This window comes from Aricia agestis, chromosome 12 (assembly GCF_905147365.1).
Source record: "Aricia agestis chromosome 12, ilAriAges1.1, whole genome shotgun sequence".
NCBI lineage: Eukaryota > Metazoa > Arthropoda > Insecta > Lepidoptera > Lycaenidae > Aricia > Aricia agestis.
The window spans coordinates 8252268-8269642 of record NC_056417.1 but is presented as its reverse complement, the minus strand read 5'-3'; the positions used below and the strand labels follow the sequence as shown (position 1 = coordinate 8269642).

Here is a 17375-nt window from a genome sequence, read left to right as displayed (position 1 = left end):
TGTGTTGGGTTTTATGTTGCTAATGTTATGACAAGACGATAACTGAATTGTACTGTTTCGTTTAAATAAACTTGAGTTAAATACTTTGTGTTTTTATTGCCTTGACGTATCCTTTTTTGTCAGTCTGATAAAAATATTGGGGCAAAAATTATATAGTTTTTCTGTAAGATATTCCAATTTTGTAAAACTCGAGCTTTGGCGTAAACTTTGGTAAAAATTCATCTGTTATCTCTGGTATAAAGAAATGATCATAAAGAAAAGACCATTCAATATTATTTTAAGTAGATTTATTATGTACTTCTAATAGACAATGTATAAAACAAAATATCAAAAACACTTTTTGATTTCTCATTGATAATTAATTACAATAATCAGATGGGATATCAATCACATTTGAAAAAAAACAATCATGATATAATTTTGTATGTATATTAAAATGTTTCTATAACAAGTAGAGTTTTATACTAAATACATATCACATTTCCCAACCACGAAATATGTGGTTATAGATAAACTTTTTTATACAATAATTATAACTATATTTTTTATTATAAAAGTTGAGTACTATTATGCAAGATATGAGATCTGAAAAATGTAGTATTAATATCTACGTATTATTTTTATTTCAAGCAGACTAAATAATTTTGGACACTTTTAAGACAATTTAAAGATTTGTTTCTTAAAAATTACATCCCTATTTTTACCAACTTAGGTACTTTTGTATAAAATTATTGTGTACCTAATTTAACTCTTTCGATGGTTTATGGAAAACAAAATGGTTAATATTCTAAGATATTTTGAAAACTACGATTCAGATCTACATTAACAACTAGAAAACTTTCATTATTCTCAAGAGAGACCTACTTACATCTAAAACGCTACTTATTTTAAAATCAGTTTTAATGCTTATTAAAAAAATTACCTACTGGTAGAAATTTTACAGAAAAAATCTCTATGTTAGTTACAAAATTGTGTATCGTCATCTGTTACATATTACTAACAGTGTACTACAAAATATCTATACCAATAATAAAAAGGGGAAGGATTTAATTGCAACGACTATATTCCAATGTTATGAACCGATTTTGATAAAATTTGATAGAGATGTGAATAGAACATGGAGAAAGGCAGAGGCATTTCAAGGTTGAAAAAAAGGTTGCCGTGGAATACTCATTAACGCGCAAAACGGGCAAAAGGTTGTATTTTTGAAGTCCTTAAATCCTTAAAGCTAACTTTTTCATATTATATTAACCAAGTCTCGCTTAAATTGTTATTCTTTAAGAATGATTCACAGTTCACACATAACATATTACATAATTGAAAAACACGGAAATAACCTTTTCGCTGTGTGAATATTTAATACCTTGGAGGTTCAACATTTCCTACTTAAAGTATAGCGTCCTTATAGTTATTATTTATTAGGCTAATGAATAGTTTGTATTTATAAACTACAGATAAAGTAAAATTGTTCTACATGCATAATTGAAGACATGAGTGGATGAAGTAAGTGACCAACAATTTTAAACTGTTGTTTTTTAGGGTTCCGTACCCAAAGGGTAAAAACGGGACCCTATTACTAAGACTTCGTTGTCTGTCTCCAGGCTGTATCTCAAGAACCGTTATAGCTAGAGTTCTGAAATTTTCACAGATTGTGTATATTTGTTGCCGCTATAACAACAAATACTGAAAACAAAATAAATAAAATATTTAAGGGGGGTTCTTATCAATAAACGTGATTTTTTTGGGCTTTTTTGCTTTATATCAATAATGACTACACATAGGCATTTGAAATATTCACAGAATGCTAAATGGTATTTGTACTTTATTAATAATAATAAAATTAAAAAAAGTAGGACCAAGAAAGTGATTCGAAATAAAAAAATATGGATTTCATATAATATAGCCAGGAAATCTATTGTTATTCTATTGTGTCTCGCTCACCGGTGAGCTTATGGGGCTTGATGGGTTAAAGCCAAATGATAGAGTAGGTAAGTTGCAAGGTTTGTTTAAAGAATAAGGAAAAAAATTAGTAGTGTCCATGTCGCAGCCGACTGGTTTAAATAGCCGTTCAATTAAACAGCTAGCCCTTTGACTGAACAACGCCATTCAATCACACGTCTAGCTTTTATATTGAATATTTTAGTCGCTCAAAACGTTCAACACTACAGCTGATTCAAAAGCCGCCGTCTAATTTAAGTAGTTCAGCGCGCACCGCTGCGGCGCTAGGTGCGTTTTATTTACAATATGGCGTCAACTGGCAGGTGTTTGTTGGTGTTTGTGGTTGTTTTTCGAAAAGAAAGTAGTTAATAAAAGTTACAAGTGTTATTAAAGAGACAAAAATTGTGAAGGCACATACGAGTGAATTAAAATTTCAACAAATATTCGAGGAGAAATTACGGGATTATGAAATGAATGGCCGCAGCCTCCCCCAAAGGGGGGTTCGCGGGGGTTCAAAACAAAAACAAACACAATCCAGAAAGTCCAAAAGTTGGTTAGGTTAGAACTTAGACCACAACTCAGAGGGAGCCGAGTGAGCGTAGCGAGCGTGCTGCGGCAGCAGCCGGCGACCGCCGTTAAATAAAAGGGGGGCTCGGGGGCGCAGCCCCCCGCCAAAACAAGACCAAACCAGTTGGCTAAGCGTCGTCTAGCTGTAGTGTTGAACGTTGTAGTCAACAAGTCGGCTAAACAACGTATAGCCGTGTGATTGAATAGCGTTGTTCAGTCAAAGGGCTAGCTGTTTGATTGAACGGCTATTTAAAGCAGTCGGCTGCGACATCCATAAGTTATAAAACGTTACTTACCCATTTCGTACAATCATGTCTTCATTATTCTACAGGTGAGAATGGCTTAGCCTGAATGGCAAATACAAGGCAAAAAAAAACCCTGTGAAAAATATGGCATATTTTGTCCACTTTAGAATATAATAATTATTTAATTTTAATCTTATGTAACTTAAGTTTAAATCCAAGCATCTCTGATAGCACCCCCGACAAAGCCGACAGTATGACGACTTTTGTGATTGTATACAGGTAGTGGTTGGCACATATACCTGAGATCTTGAACGGCGCGTCTAGTTCCTGAAACAATGTAAATGGCTAGCTATATAGACATCAATCTATGCAATATTTTATCAAATACTAGCTGTCCCGGCAAACGTTTCTTTGCCATACCTATAAAGTATTTCGCCCGTATTATTTTATTGAAGTGACTAAATAAGTATGTCACCATGGCAAGGTCTACCGCTATCCCGTCGTACAACAATGGTCGCCGTCATCTCGAGTTGTAATCATTTACTATTATTTATTCAACAAATGCACAAGTATCAATATAAAAAGTACCCAGTAGCCGATTCTCAGACCCACTGAATATGCATATAAAATTTGGTTAAAATCAGTAAAGCCGTTTCGGAGGAGTACGCTATCTAACTTTGTGACACGAGAATTTTATATATTAAAAGAAGATAGATTAATGTAATACGATAGAGAGAAACGATGTTTTTGCATCGAATATACATATTTCGAAAAAACAGTTCTGATTGAATTTAGAACAGATAGAGATGACTATTAAAATTCTTTTACTGTGCGAAAAATCACGGTCCTATTTTCTAGAACTCCTTAAGATATTGTAATTCTATGGAAAACACCTACCATACAGATGATTAGATGAAGTTAATACCTAATCAGCGCACTGTCCAACAATATAAATTATAATAATATTATGTTATTGCTGACTGATTGACGTGTTGATTTGTTTGTAGACTACGTGGTATTCAAACACCAAACGCATACCTACATCACGAGGATTGAGGTATGCGGCGTGAAATATCTGTGTTATAAATATTTATCTAAGATGTTTCATGCCAAGACAGTTTGGTATTGAGATTTTATTATCATGTAAAATTTATTGACTCACAAAATCGAGGTACGATGCGCACCATAAAAAGATAACAAAATTTAATTTTCTTATTTTTTATACAGTCATGATAAAGATACAGGACTTAGGGCCTGTTTCACCACTTCCTGATAAGTGCTGAATAGTTGCGGTAGGTTCTATCGTACCCGCAGCTCTGCCTTAAGCGATGAGTGGAGTACCATGGGGTTTTAGTGGGTGGGCGGGACTAGGCAGGAGGATGCGTAAAGTATTTCCCCATGTTAAAAAAAGAAAAAAAAAGGCTTTTCACCACTTAACTTGACAGATCAAGTGTGGAGAATCTGTCAAAAAAGTTGTGAATAGCATATTCGGCATCTTATCAGAAAGTGGCGAAACAGGCCCTTAGGAAACATTGCTGTGCCACACCTAGTGACCTAGCATATATAAGGAAGTAAATAAAATTAAATCTGGAATAACCAACTTAAACGGAAGTTAAAGCATGTAATGCAAGCATACCTTCAACAAATCCGCAGCCAGCTTAAGCACGTTATTCGCCACTGTGAGTTGCTCTTTACTCTCTGGTCTTTGCTCTATGGCCAGATGTAAGTTGATCTGTTCCGTCAAGATGGCCGATAGACAGCCACGGTACTTCCGGTTGACGTTCCCGCCAAGAGTGAGCAGCCGCAGCAGATAGATACCAAGGCAGATGCTCCATACCATCGCTTCTAATAGCCAGCCGCGCCAAGTTTCTGTGTCCTGGAATTATATGAAAATGAGTCTTATGTCGTCGCAAATAAAGGCTCCGTCACAGGTAAGACAATTGTTACTAGACCATAAAGTTAGTATACATAGAGCAACAATCTCGAGCTGTCAAACGAAACCAAAATTTGTTTTCATCTGTGTGAAAAATATGTGTACATATACACTTACACAAGCATGATTGAACATGAATTCTATGAGATTAAATTATCAACGTGCGGCACGTGCCGACTGGACGTAAAAAAAGAGTGCTGCTGTCATGTATCACTCGTCTCTTTTTACCACGCAGTGTTACTGATAGTGACATCTCTCTTGCTCAGGCCTTTGTTTCTCTATTCCGCTAGGTATAATAACTTTATGATGCGAATGTAGAAACAAGATAGCGTTAAATTAGTTGGCGAGTGAAACTCACAAAATAGCGCTTCTTTAAAAGTGTTTTCTGCTTAAAAATAGCTTCTTCTGTTTTTACTTCGTTTATTTTCATTTGATACGTGAGGTGTACCTAAAATAGGATCAATGTTAAATCCTTGATTGTCTTACTCTCAAGAGCTGTGCGCTGACGCAAGCCAGCAGTATGAGCGTCAACATGAACGCGGCCGACACTATCACGTCCACAGAGCGCTGCGGCCCGCGGCGCTGAAAAAGTTACATATAAATTAATATAACATTCTGATTTCTGACTCCATAGTGCCTGCGTATACCTATAGTCATGCTTAATTTGCTGTTTTTATTTAACATTAAACTAAAATACAGATTTTTTTAATGAAATAAGGGGGCAAACAAGCAAACGGGTCACCTGATGGAAAGCAACTTCCGTCGCCCATGGACACTCGCAGCAACAGAAGAGCTGCAGGTGCGTTGCCGGCCTTTTAAGAGGGAATAGGGTAATAGGGGAGGGTAGGGATCAGCGTTGCCTGCCAGACGTCCCGATTTTGGCGGGACGTCCCGATTTTTTCATCAAAATTAAATGTCCCGCGCGGGACAGGCTCAGTCCCGCTTTTCGGGGAAAGCCCGAACGTACGTGCAGCGTGCTGAGAAAGAAAAGTTAGTAGTCACGTAGTGAAGATAAGAGTGTGGGAGGTAGAGGGGTGGATTTTCTTTGGCTACTTTAGCTATCTATTGTCACGTAGACGTTATTTTAACGCAAATAAAAAGATGAAAACTTCAAAAAACTTTTGATTTTATACCTTTTTTAATTTGTCCCGCTTTTCACTGAAGAATCCCGCTTTTTCACTCAAAAAGTTCCAAAGTCCCGACTAAAAATCTGGCAATGCTGGTAGGGATGGAAAGGGAAGGGTTATAGGGGAGGATAGGGAAGGGAATTGGGCCTCCGGTAAACTCACTCACTCGGCAAAACACAGCGCAAGCGCTGTTTCACGCCGGTTTTCTGTGAGAACGTGGTATTTCTCCGGTCGAGCCGGCTCATTCGTGCCGAAGCATGGCTCTCCCACGTATAGATTTATTAATGTAATACCACTCTTATAAAAACATATTAGAAATATAATATTGTAAGCTGTTAAAATTAATTATCTTATCTTATACCTTTAAACGAGCAATTCTTGTATATATATATATATATATATATATATATATATATATATATATATATATATATATATATATATATATATATATATATATATATATATATATATATAAAATTGGAATCTCGGAATCGGCTCCAACGATTTTCATGAATTTTACTATCGATATCGATAATCGATAAACAGAAAAATATGACTCTTCCTGACATCTATTGGCGAATAATAATACTATTTTGTTAGCAACTAATTGTTTTAACAACCAGCAGATGGCGTTATTAAGTAACACGAAGTCAATGAGTGTTTGCTATACCGAGCAAAGCTCGGTCATCCAGGTACTTTATCACTTATGCATCTAATCGCCAACTCCTAACCCTTTTTAGTACATCAATCGAGTCCACGACAGAAATCAATCATCATTGTATGTGTCGGCTATTTGCATTGAATTCAACTGACAAAGGTTTGTCGCAGACGATACAATAGCCGCTTGCATAACAAGCGACAATTCAATTCCTTGATGCTAACTTACACCGATACAGTAGCAACTAACAGTAGTTTAGACGTGGGAGAGCCATGCTTCGGCACGAATGGGCCGGCTCGACCGCAGAAATACGACGTTCTCCCAGAAAACCGGCGTGAAACAGCGCTTGCGCTGGGTTTCGCCGAATGAGTGAGTTTACCGGAGGCCCAATCTCCTATTCCCTTCCGGACCCTCCCCTATTCCCTTCCCTTCCCATCCCTACCCTCCCCTATTGCCCTATTCCTTCTTAAAAGGCCGGCAACGCACCTGCAGCTCCTCTGATGCTGCGAGTGTCCATGGGCGACGGAAGTTGCTTTCCATCTGCAGGTGACCCGTTTGCTCGTTTGCCCCCTTATTTCATAAAAAAAAAGCCAGAAGTGGTATCCAGGACTGTATATGGCATCCTAATGGATGCCATAAAACCTAATGGTTTTGCTGTCAGTTTTACCGTAGTCATGACTGTGACTGATGGGTAACCTACCGTGTAAGAGCGTGACTGACGGTTGCATGAAGCTGATTGACGAAAATCTGGATACATTCGTCAGTCCATCAGTCACCATCAGTCAAACATAATTCATGATTGACGGAATTGACTGACGCTTGCATGAGCGTATAATGGATGCCTATGACAATGTAAATATGACCTAACTCTTACATCAATTAGCTGATAGAGGTGTTTAATCTAGTCCTTACTGATTAATCTATCCATTTATGATAGTGAGGGCACAATATTTTGACAAACGTTCAGCAATAACCACATGTTAATGAAAATATTTTTCACATAGCTACATTATGCTTATTGTATTAAAATTAAATGATCATTGACTTGGCGCTAATTGAGAAACACCTTTGTTACACGTGTAATGCAGCAGAGTATGCAGATGTAATTTGTATTAGGTATAATGGCATAATATGTATTAAACAAAATAATATAAAATGTTCCGTCAGACAAATTGATTGATAAGCTTGCCTTTATTATGTGCTACGTCGTGGGTATCACAGACACAATATATTTTCAATTGTTATGCGCGCTTGGGGATTGATCATGGGTTAATCGAGTTATGTGAAATGAACGTATTAACAGCCAACAGATATTACTGCTATTAAGCAGTAATATCTGTTGGCTGAGTTTGACATATAGCACGTTCATCGTGGGTATAGCAGACACAATAGATTTTCAATTGTTATGCGGCAGTCGGCTACCGCTTAGGGATTGATGGGTTAAACGCGACTGTATTATTACGCAGTAATAATACAGTCGGGTTTAACCACCGGTCGGTTTTGGTACCATACGACCACGCCTATAAATGAATCTATCTGAATATGACACTCAATAGTTTTTCTAGATGTATCTTCACTTACCCGTAAATAAGACCTCGTCGACAGCCAAGTCTTAATATTCCTGACGGTGTTAAGTCTAAAGTGCGGCAGCTCAGACTTCCGCGCGCGTCGAGCCGACGTCAGATGCGAGAACAGCTTGGCGTACAGAAACCGTTGTTTAAACGCCCTCTCGGCCACCGACAGTAGGAAGAATACCAGACCACTGAGAGCGAAACGTAGAACGCACGAGAGGACGTTAGATGTCATTTCCCTGTAAGAAAGTAGTGGATTACATGAGGGGAAATTGTAGCTAAAATGTCTGAAGGTTGGCCCCAATGGCTAGACATAAGTACACAGTTAAACATGCGTAATTGCTCATATTGTTAACAAACAATGCCTATCTGTTGCCATTATTGATATCGAGCGAAAAAGGTAAAAAAACACGACTCTTGTATGGGAGTTCCCATAAATATTAGCTTTGAGCGCGACGACCAAACCAAGAAATTCGAAGGCGAGCTTACCATCCGTTATCTCCAAAGGCGCCACTAAGCACCCCTCTAACGGAGCCGTGCGTGTAGTTGACTACCGTCGCGGGGATGTAGCTGATTAGCGATACATTCTGTAGCTCCTCTTCCGACTTGGTGTCTTGTTCTATCGCCACCTAATAACAACCAGGTTTCGGGGAGTTAGATGGATTGTGTGTGAAATTACGTTTTTTATAGGCACGTACGTAGTATTTATGTACGCAATATTCGTGTTCAACGCTCAAACTTTTAAGCACTCGTGCCATCTCTAGCCCGCCCCACGCTATGACTGATCATGCTCGCTTACATGCGTATTTCTTGCTAGAAGTTTGTAAGTTTCTCAAACTTATTTACCTGCATAAGCCTCGCTATAGACGGGGCAATGGCCCCGAGCGCGGCCATCACAAGTCCCACCCAGACTCCGCCAGCGGCCGCTAGTGCCCGCTCCGCCCGCGCCACGACGTACTAACTGCATACTCGCTTACATGCGTCACTCTTGCTAGAAGTTTGTAAGTTTCTCAAACTTATTTACCTGCATAAGCCTCGCTATGGGCGGGGCGATGGCCACGAGCGCGGCCATCACAAGCCCCGCCCAGTCTCCGCCCGCGGCCGCGAGCGCCCGCTCCGCCCTCGCCACGACATACCAGCTAATGTCGACAGCGGATAGCTCAGCGCGTAGAGTCGAACCTCGCTCCCACATCGTACACTTGACTGCGGAACACTGACAATATCACGACTTGTATTTGATGCGTTGATGCCTCATGATGCATTGATTTTTTTATTATTTTGGATTGCAAAGGACGACATGGCTTTTTGTAAAATAGCAAGAGTTGTTAACCGTAGGTTAGATTAAGTTTCTAAAGGTGTATTGATTCCTAAATTGGTGAAGCCGTTTTACAATACATAGTTTGTAGGTAGACATAGTTGATAGGTAGACAATGGACATGGAGGATTTTGGCAATTATATAGGTAGGTATTATGCAATAAATTAATAGACTCTTGCACATACCTGTATCACTAGAAGGATCGAGTATTGCAAACGGATCCCAAGAGCTGTCGGCGTTTAAATGGAACCCAACGTCGGAATGGCCGGCTTCAGACTGTGATCCGTAGCTGCTCTCCTCGCCTATAATAAGAGTAAGTTAGTTTATTGTTTTATAGTTTATTTTATAAAGATGGCGCAAAAATACTTAGATATAATGTAGTTTTAATTCTAGATTTATTTTGTTTAATCAACTAAAATACCTACAATGACAAAACTACCATGATAAAAATGATTATAGTATTAGTCTGTCAAGAAAGTGAAGAAATTAAAAAATGGCAACATCGTAGTGTCATCCCTTTCAAATCAATCCAAGAAAAAAGAGATGACACTACGATGTTGCCACTTTTTAATTTCTTCACTTTCTTGACGGACTATAGTTGTTCAAAGCTATACTATAGTTGTTCAAAACATATTATAATAACACTTCAGAGATTTCTTTAAAACCAAAGTAAGTCCGGTACAAACTTATAATATAGTCAATTTCCACTAAATTGACATCGTTTAAGATTTTGTTGGCAAATTATCTAGATACGCATTTTGATAAAAAAATGTTTCCGCAACATCGTTCACACATACAAACTAAAACATAAAATACAGGGTGCAATTACAACTACCGGCCAAATTTTTTGTAGGGCTTAAGAGGAGGCCACACCGCCGTTTTTCCATACAAACGTTGTCCCCTGTTTCCTCCCTGGATAATGCCGGTGGAGTTATGATTTTTTTCCTAAATATCAATGGCCACTATAAGCATGTCCCTATGTTTTCTTTTTTTTATCATAAAATTATTATTAAAAAAGATAAGAACGTCCAAAAACCCAAAAAAATGGCCAGATTTTCCTCTGTGTCTTCAAACACCCAGAAAACAAAACTGGCTAAAATATACAAAAAAAAAAAAAAACATAGGAACACAGCTCAAGCCTTGCTTTAATTCTTAATAACAAAAGTACTTAAATCGGTTAAGTTTTGGAAAAGGAATCAGCGGACAACGAATCGAAGATTTTCTGTTCTTTTATTAGAACTTTTGTCGTATTGTCTCTATCGCGCTCTGCGGTGAGAGACTTGAGATTGGTGAGACAGCAATACATTTTCAAATACCTATTTTCAATTTCTCTCGCCCCTGGTGTATCCTCTTAAGTATCATTAGGATTTCAGGAGTTATCATTAGGAGTTATCACCTAATTTTTTTTTGTCAAATGGACTTCATTTAACAAAAAAAATTTAGGTGTTAATTTTTTTACAATAACTTATTTTATCCCACATAAAATCGTACCCACATCCCACATAAAAAAGTGGGTAGAGCGGGGGTGACGCGGGGGGTGGTGATAGAGAGGCGCGTGCCTCACGCGCCGACGACGCGTATATTAAATACGTATCCATTCATTTGTAATCAGTAACCCAAAAATAAAATTTCATGTTTCTAACTCAAGAAAGGACGGATTTTCATTAAAACTTTCAACCCTTATTTCACCCCCTTCGGGGTAAAATTTTCAAAATTCCTTCCTTAGTGGGTGTCTACTTAATAAAACAACCCTACTCACCAAATTTCGTGGCTGTAACCTTTACAGTTTTTGCTCAGCGATGATGAATCAGTCAGTCAGTCAGTCAGGACATGTGATTTTATAAGTATAGACTAGGATCAATATATCGAGGCCGGTTTAATTGCACCCTGTATAATATATACTGTTAATGATTAAAAAATGGCTTACTGTTAGTGATTTGGCCAACCCAGTCCGACATAGTATGGTGTGATGGCAGGGCGATAGATGGCGCTGAGGCCGAACACTCCCCATCTGATGACGATGTCTGATAGTTCTCACACTTCTAAACAAAATCACTCTTATTACAACGAGATAAAGCTCACAACATGCTGTTAATATCACACATCTACCTGATTTCTTTTCTTGAAAGTCATCAACAACCTGATAAAATATGATCAAAGGAATCAAATTTAATAGTACTTTTTGGCGCCAAACGTCGAAATAAGAGTAAGATTTTGTATATAATTTTATCTTTTTAAATCAAATATGGGACTTGTAGAAATTATAGATTTTTCAGAGACTATTTATTATTCTTAAAAAGTCTTCATAAAACTTCTCAATAGCATCACATAGAATAAATTATTTGAAAAAAAAGCTGTTTGGTATGGTAGGTACAGGGGTATGTTCATAAATCACACAATTATTTACCTTATTCTTGGGGTTAACATTAGCGAATTCCTCGTCACTCGACTCCGGTTGGACACCCTTAGCCCAGGAGTTTCTGAATCTAACACCAACTCTCTTCTCAGGGTTCGGACTATTTGTGGTCCTTGGACTATCTGATTCTGGGTCAATATATTTCTCTTCCTCGTCCTTATCTTTAGGAGTACTAGTCATTGGTTCAATGCAGTCATTAGAAGTTGTTGCTTGGTTCCTATCTTCATTGGTTTTAATACATCTTTTGATTTTGGCTTCTATATATTTGCTGTGGTTGTCCCCTTCGCTGCCATTACTGACGTAGCCGTTGAGACTTTCAAACCCATCGTCGCCATCAGCCAATTGGGGTTTGTTGAATATTTCAAGATACTTCTTTGTGAGTATGTTTGGTTTGTAAGTAAATACTGGCTTGGGTACGTCCTCAGGTGGTGGAGTGAATGTGACTATGGGAGACGGTTGTATGGACCCGTCAGGTTTCTTCCAAGACATGTAGTCTTCATCGTCCGAATCTTTGACTTTTGTTTTAGACGATATCATTTTGTCTGATGTTGAATGTTTTATCTCTTTCACTTCTACGGTGCTATCCTTCTTTCTTTTTCTAAAAATGGTAGGATTTTATTAGGAGTGATACGTACTTTTTAATTAAGTAAATAAAAATAACATTTCATGAATTAATTTTGCGTTTCTTAAGATAAGCAGAAGAGTAAACTCAATCACGCAAGTACGACTTGGCCCATCACTCTTACTTAGGCCACGGACACGAAATCAGAGGCGAAGCAGAGCTGTGGCGGCAGCGACGCGGGAGCGGCGCGATCCATTGTATAGAATCTAACTTTATTGTCTCTAATAAAATACAAATTTAGATAGGAACACAAATATTATCATAGCACCAAGGTTTACAAATTAAAGTGCGCAACCCCTACACTAAGAACACTTGTGTTGTAGGGGTTGACTAAAATTCTTAAGGGTACATACAAAATAATATTATCATAGAGAAAAGACAAATAGAATTCAATAATCGCACATTTATAAATTGTGAACCAAGACGTGTCTTTGTATGTGTGTTGTGTGTTTGGTGTGTGTGTGTACGTGCATGTTTTATTTTATTATTTCTAGCAGCTTTTCAGTTTCCTGATAACTTAGACTACTAAGCCAGCAGGTGATTGCTAACTTGGTATCTCTCTTATTTAAGGTGGTAAGATTAACAATTTTCTTATTAGCGCGGTTGTACAATAGTGGGCCAAGAAATGGTTGATGGCGTTGTGCAGTTGTGGTTTGAATTTTAGGTATTGTAAAAATTTTACATTTTTTTCTTCTACTGCTGTTATTTGTAGAATCTAGTTTCCAGTAAACTAGGCGTAAGGTAAGGCGATGTTGTGCTAATATGAGGTTTTTAATATAGAGTTGCCGAACTGATAATACGTTGGCGTCTTTATAAAGTGCATCGGTTGGAAAGCGATAGGGTTTGGATGTGGCTACTTTGTTAACTGCTCTTTGTGCTCTTTCAATCAACTTGATGTGAGTTTTGCAGGCTCCTCCCCATACAGTATTGCAGTAGGTAAGGATAGACTCACATAGAGCTCGGTAGACCTTTATTATAAGCTTTTTATCGGCAATACTACGTAATTGTCTGAAAATAAATATGAGTTTACGTACTCTACTGCTAATCGTCATAATGTGCTCTTTTCAGGGGAGATGACGATCAATAATAATGCCAAGATACTTGATGTTTGAAACTTCCTGTATTTTAGGGCAGTAGTAATATTTAATGGTGGTATACGTTTCCGAGTCAAAGTGAATTTTACATATTTAGTTTTGTCCACATTCAATGTCAACAGATTGTTAACCAACCAATTAGCAACGATGTTTAAACCCACTTGTGCGTGTGCCCGAGCCTCTTCCCAATATTTACCTGTAAAAACTAAGGCAGTATTGTCTGCATAAGAAAAGACTCTTCCATTGATCAGATGTGTATTACAAAGGTCATTAAAGTAAACTAGGAAAAGACTCGGGCCCAAAACACTTCTTTGGGGAACGCCATAAGTAATGGTTTTTTCATCACTTATTTGCAGCGCCTACTTTAGTTTTCTGAGTTCTACCACTTAGATAACTTTCGAATAATCGCAGTGCAGAACCACGAATACCCAGATTTTCGAGTTTTTTAATAAGTGCAGGAACAGGGACCGTGTCGCGTTGGCGGAAAATGCCAACAACTTTATTTTTTCTATCGAGTTCTTTAACTACTAAATTGGTGAGTTCGGACACAGCATCCTCGGTAGAGCGAATAGTTCGGAATCCGTATTGCGATGGTGAGAGTAAATTGTATTTTTCCAAATATGATTTTAACCGAATATTAATGATTTTTTCCAGAACTTTGGAAATTGAGGGTAAGACTGATATAGGTCTATAGTTTTCGACACGGTCTCTGCTGCCACCCTTATATAGGGCTGATTATAGATGTTTTCAAAGCTTTAGGGAAAATGCCTGTGGTAAGACATAAATTGCAAATATGAGTTAGAATGGGTATCAATGTAGGTGCTGATTGTTTAAGAATTTCTGATGAAATGCCATCAATTCCTGCTGCTGAGCCATTTTTTAATCCCATTATTAGGGAGTTGACTTCAGTGTTATCAGTTTCTAGCATTGCCATTGAGTTTGTGTGTGATATGTTTTTACATGTACGACTGTTATTATTGCAATTATAATTGGTAACTATAGATTTATATGGAACTTGCCTCGAAGGCAGCGGCGCGGGGCATACTAGGCAGCTTACCGCGCCGTCGCCACCACTCCCGCTGCCCGCAAAATTAGAGGCTGAGGCCTTACGCTTTGAGTTGTGAAGTTACATACAGATGTCCCTTCAAATTAACCTCATGAACCTACCTCAGACCAATGTCTATGGACTCAGATCTCGACAACCGCCGTCTGAACTTCTGCGGCTTGGTCGACGGCGTCTTGCTATGACTGGACGTCGCACCGCTTTCAGCGGAACCGCCACCGCTACCGCCGTCACAGTCAGAGCGAGTTTTCCTGAAGAAAATAACTGATATGTAACTAAGGCTAAACATTAATAATAATATTCTTCTTCTTCATAGATAAAAATATAATGAGCATAGCAGATAGCTTAAACACGATTGTTGTCTTTCTATGGTAGGTTAAAAATGTACCTTGCCAAACTTTTAGTAATCTGAAAAGAAGGTGTCCGATGTTTATTTTAGTTAGTTTGGGTTTTATAGTAATATTTGATGCATAATTACAGATCTCAATCAAACAATAATTAAAAGTAATTCTAAAATGTATGATTAATTATGTTTGTGAAAGCGATTGATAAAACTTAACTCTTAAGTGTCTAATGATTTCAAGTACCTACTTCCTCTCAATAGAAGTTAACTACTTAATCACACAATAAACACTTCATACAAATTTCGCTACCGTTAATTCAATAAACACAATAAAATATAGATACCTGAAATTTCGTGGCAGTTTTCTCCGATATGTAGATCTAGGACGCACTCTTGCTAACTCCATTTCGGTGGTGCTTACAATTTGTGAGTGTACTACATTCAATACCAACATGAGGGCCATAGGAACCATCCAGCTATTAGACTGCAAACAAGTTATTCATATAAAATATGGAAACCAGCCAGAAAGAGAAAGGACACCATACAAAATAAAGTGTAAAGAAAAGAGACAAAAAGAGGTAAAAGATTTTATATTCTTGTGCTACATCAAAAGTAGTTTTTATATCAATACCATACACTAGCTATCATAAATTGTTTATTTACATTATACTCACGTCTATATTTACTGAGGTAGGCGCTAAAACAGTTACAGATATGTTGACTACTTGTAGTATCCATAAACCTAGTAAGAATCTGGCACAAGAAGGTGATGTTTGCTGAGTCCACCACTGATATAGCGCAGGCAGGAATAAAAGTCTGACTAGTGCATACCATACCACTCTACGCATGCCCAGAGTGGGCTTGGCCTTTGGAAATGATGAGCCTGCATAGAATATGTCAAAAATTAACAATTTCAAAAGAACATTAAACATTATTACATAAACTATATTTAATCATAAATTTTAAACTATATTCAACTATAATTATTATTAGTTATTTTAGTTATTAAATATTAGTATATGATATAATATTTTAATAGCAATATATATATATATATATATATATATATATATATATATATATATATATATATATATATATATATATATATATATATATATATATATATATATATATATATATATATATATATATATATATATATATATATATATATATATATATTAATACTAGCTGTCCCGGTGAACTTCGTGTCACTTTAAAACCTTCCCTGGACTTCTACAAATATTTTAAGACTAAAATCAGCCCAATACATATATATAAAAAAATGGATTTTCAAATGTGTTAGTCACGCTAAAACTCAAAAACGACTGGACATATTGGGCTGATTTTAGTCTTAAAATATTTGTAGAAGTCCAGGGAAGGTTTTAAAGTGACACGAAGTTCACCGGGACAGCTAGTATTAATTTAAAAAAAAAAAATTGTAATGTGTGAAGGAAATAGACAAGTAGAATTGAGTCTATATAGCCAATTTCTGTGTGTTCTGTTCCATAGTGAAAAATATGAATAAGGGAGAAAACTTGAATGCATCTCACCTCTTACTAAGTCAACATCAATAAGGTATGATCTAGCATGTGATGAGAAGTCAACTATTCTCCGTCGGTATGTGCTCCTCATTAGCAACTGCTCTACCATGGTCTCCCATTCTTCTTTGTCGTAGGAACTTATCTTTTTTTGATACCTAAAATATACAAATTGTGATTCAATCAGATTTAGCAGCTTAATTTCAGGTGTATATAGGTTTTAAGAATTTAAAATTTTAAGTTATCTAAATAACAAAAACTCAATAATCTTTTTGTAATAATAGAAAGATCAACATTATCAATGTATCTTACCAAGCTGCTAGATGCTTCATAGTCTGGGTTTGTCCAATACTTCACCTAAAAGTTAATCTCAAAAGTAATGCATTGTTTCATCATATTTTCTATCACGATTCACGATAATACTGATAGCGCTTTGTTTACAAAATATAACTATTGCAAAGACATCTTTTGAATTCAGTAACGATTTTAACCAATAAAATTTTAAATGTAACAAATAAAAGTATATTAGAAATTATGAGAACATAGTTGCTAAATAGTAGCAATAAGTTTATGATAAAACATCGGTCTTTCGATAAAAATATACCGCTACATAATATCGCAACGGACCACATAATGTATTTACCGTTCAATGTATTTCTCTTAGTTGGACTACGTAATAATAAATTCTTACTTTGTGAACATAATTAACGTGTATGTACGCTAAGACTTAAATCCTACAAAACAAAAAATTTGCGATTTTTTATTTTTATCACAAGAAAAGCACCTTCCGCAACGCAAGTTCATTTGACACTGAATGACAGCTGTCATAAGTCATTTGTCAAAAAAAAAAAACATATGTGGTTGACAGATGACAACAATTTTTTTTTTACTAACAATTTTGAAGGCTTAAGAAATTTATGAAAGGGGTTATAGTT

The 17375-nt window shown here is 36.8% G+C and overlaps 1 protein-coding gene across 6 annotated transcripts; it reads right to left on the bottom strand.

The window, feature by feature from the left end:
• Positions 1 to 2735: 2735 nt before the first annotated feature.
• LOC121732486 (protein PHTF1) lies at positions 2736 to 17237 on the bottom strand. Of its 6 annotated transcripts, none has more exons than XM_042122380.1 (15): positions 17084 to 17237; positions 16753 to 16797; positions 16453 to 16598; positions 15571 to 15779; positions 15241 to 15380; positions 14658 to 14804; positions 11766 to 12372; positions 11286 to 11400; positions 9544 to 9660; positions 9067 to 9245; positions 8532 to 8671; positions 8053 to 8281; positions 5170 to 5265; positions 4387 to 4626; positions 2736 to 3077 (listed from the first exon to the last, which is right to left on the bottom strand). In XM_042122380.1, the coding sequence occupies exons 2-15, from the start codon at positions 16770 to 16772 to the stop codon at positions 2928 to 2930; spliced, it is 2535 nt and encodes an 844-aa protein (XP_041978314.1). In that variant the 5' UTR covers positions 16773 to 16797; positions 17084 to 17237; the 3' UTR covers positions 2736 to 2927. The 6 variants fall into 6 exon arrangements, with proteins under 6 accessions (XP_041978314.1, XP_041978315.1, XP_041978316.1 ...); XM_042122381.1 differs by lacking the exon at positions 11286 to 11400 and adding an exon at positions 11468 to 11498 and having other exon boundaries at positions 17132 to 17237; XM_042122382.1 differs by lacking the exon at positions 11286 to 11400 and adding an exon at positions 11468 to 11495 and having other exon boundaries at positions 17132 to 17237.
• Positions 17238 to 17375: the final 138 nt, after the last annotated feature.

Excerpts from the sequence above, each read along its gene's own strand:
- LOC121732486 (XM_042122380.1), bottom strand. The coding sequence starts at position 16,772 with ATGAAGCATCTAGCAGCTTG. Across the intron at positions 9,246-9,543 it reads CGATCCTTCTAGTGATACAG|TCAAGTGTACGATGTGGGAG; the intron begins GTATGTGCAAGA and ends AGTGTTCCGCAG. Across the intron at positions 3,078-4,386 it reads TGGCTGCGGATTTGTTGAAG|GAACTAGACGCGCCGTTCAA; the intron begins GTATGCTTGCAT and ends ACATTGTTTCAG.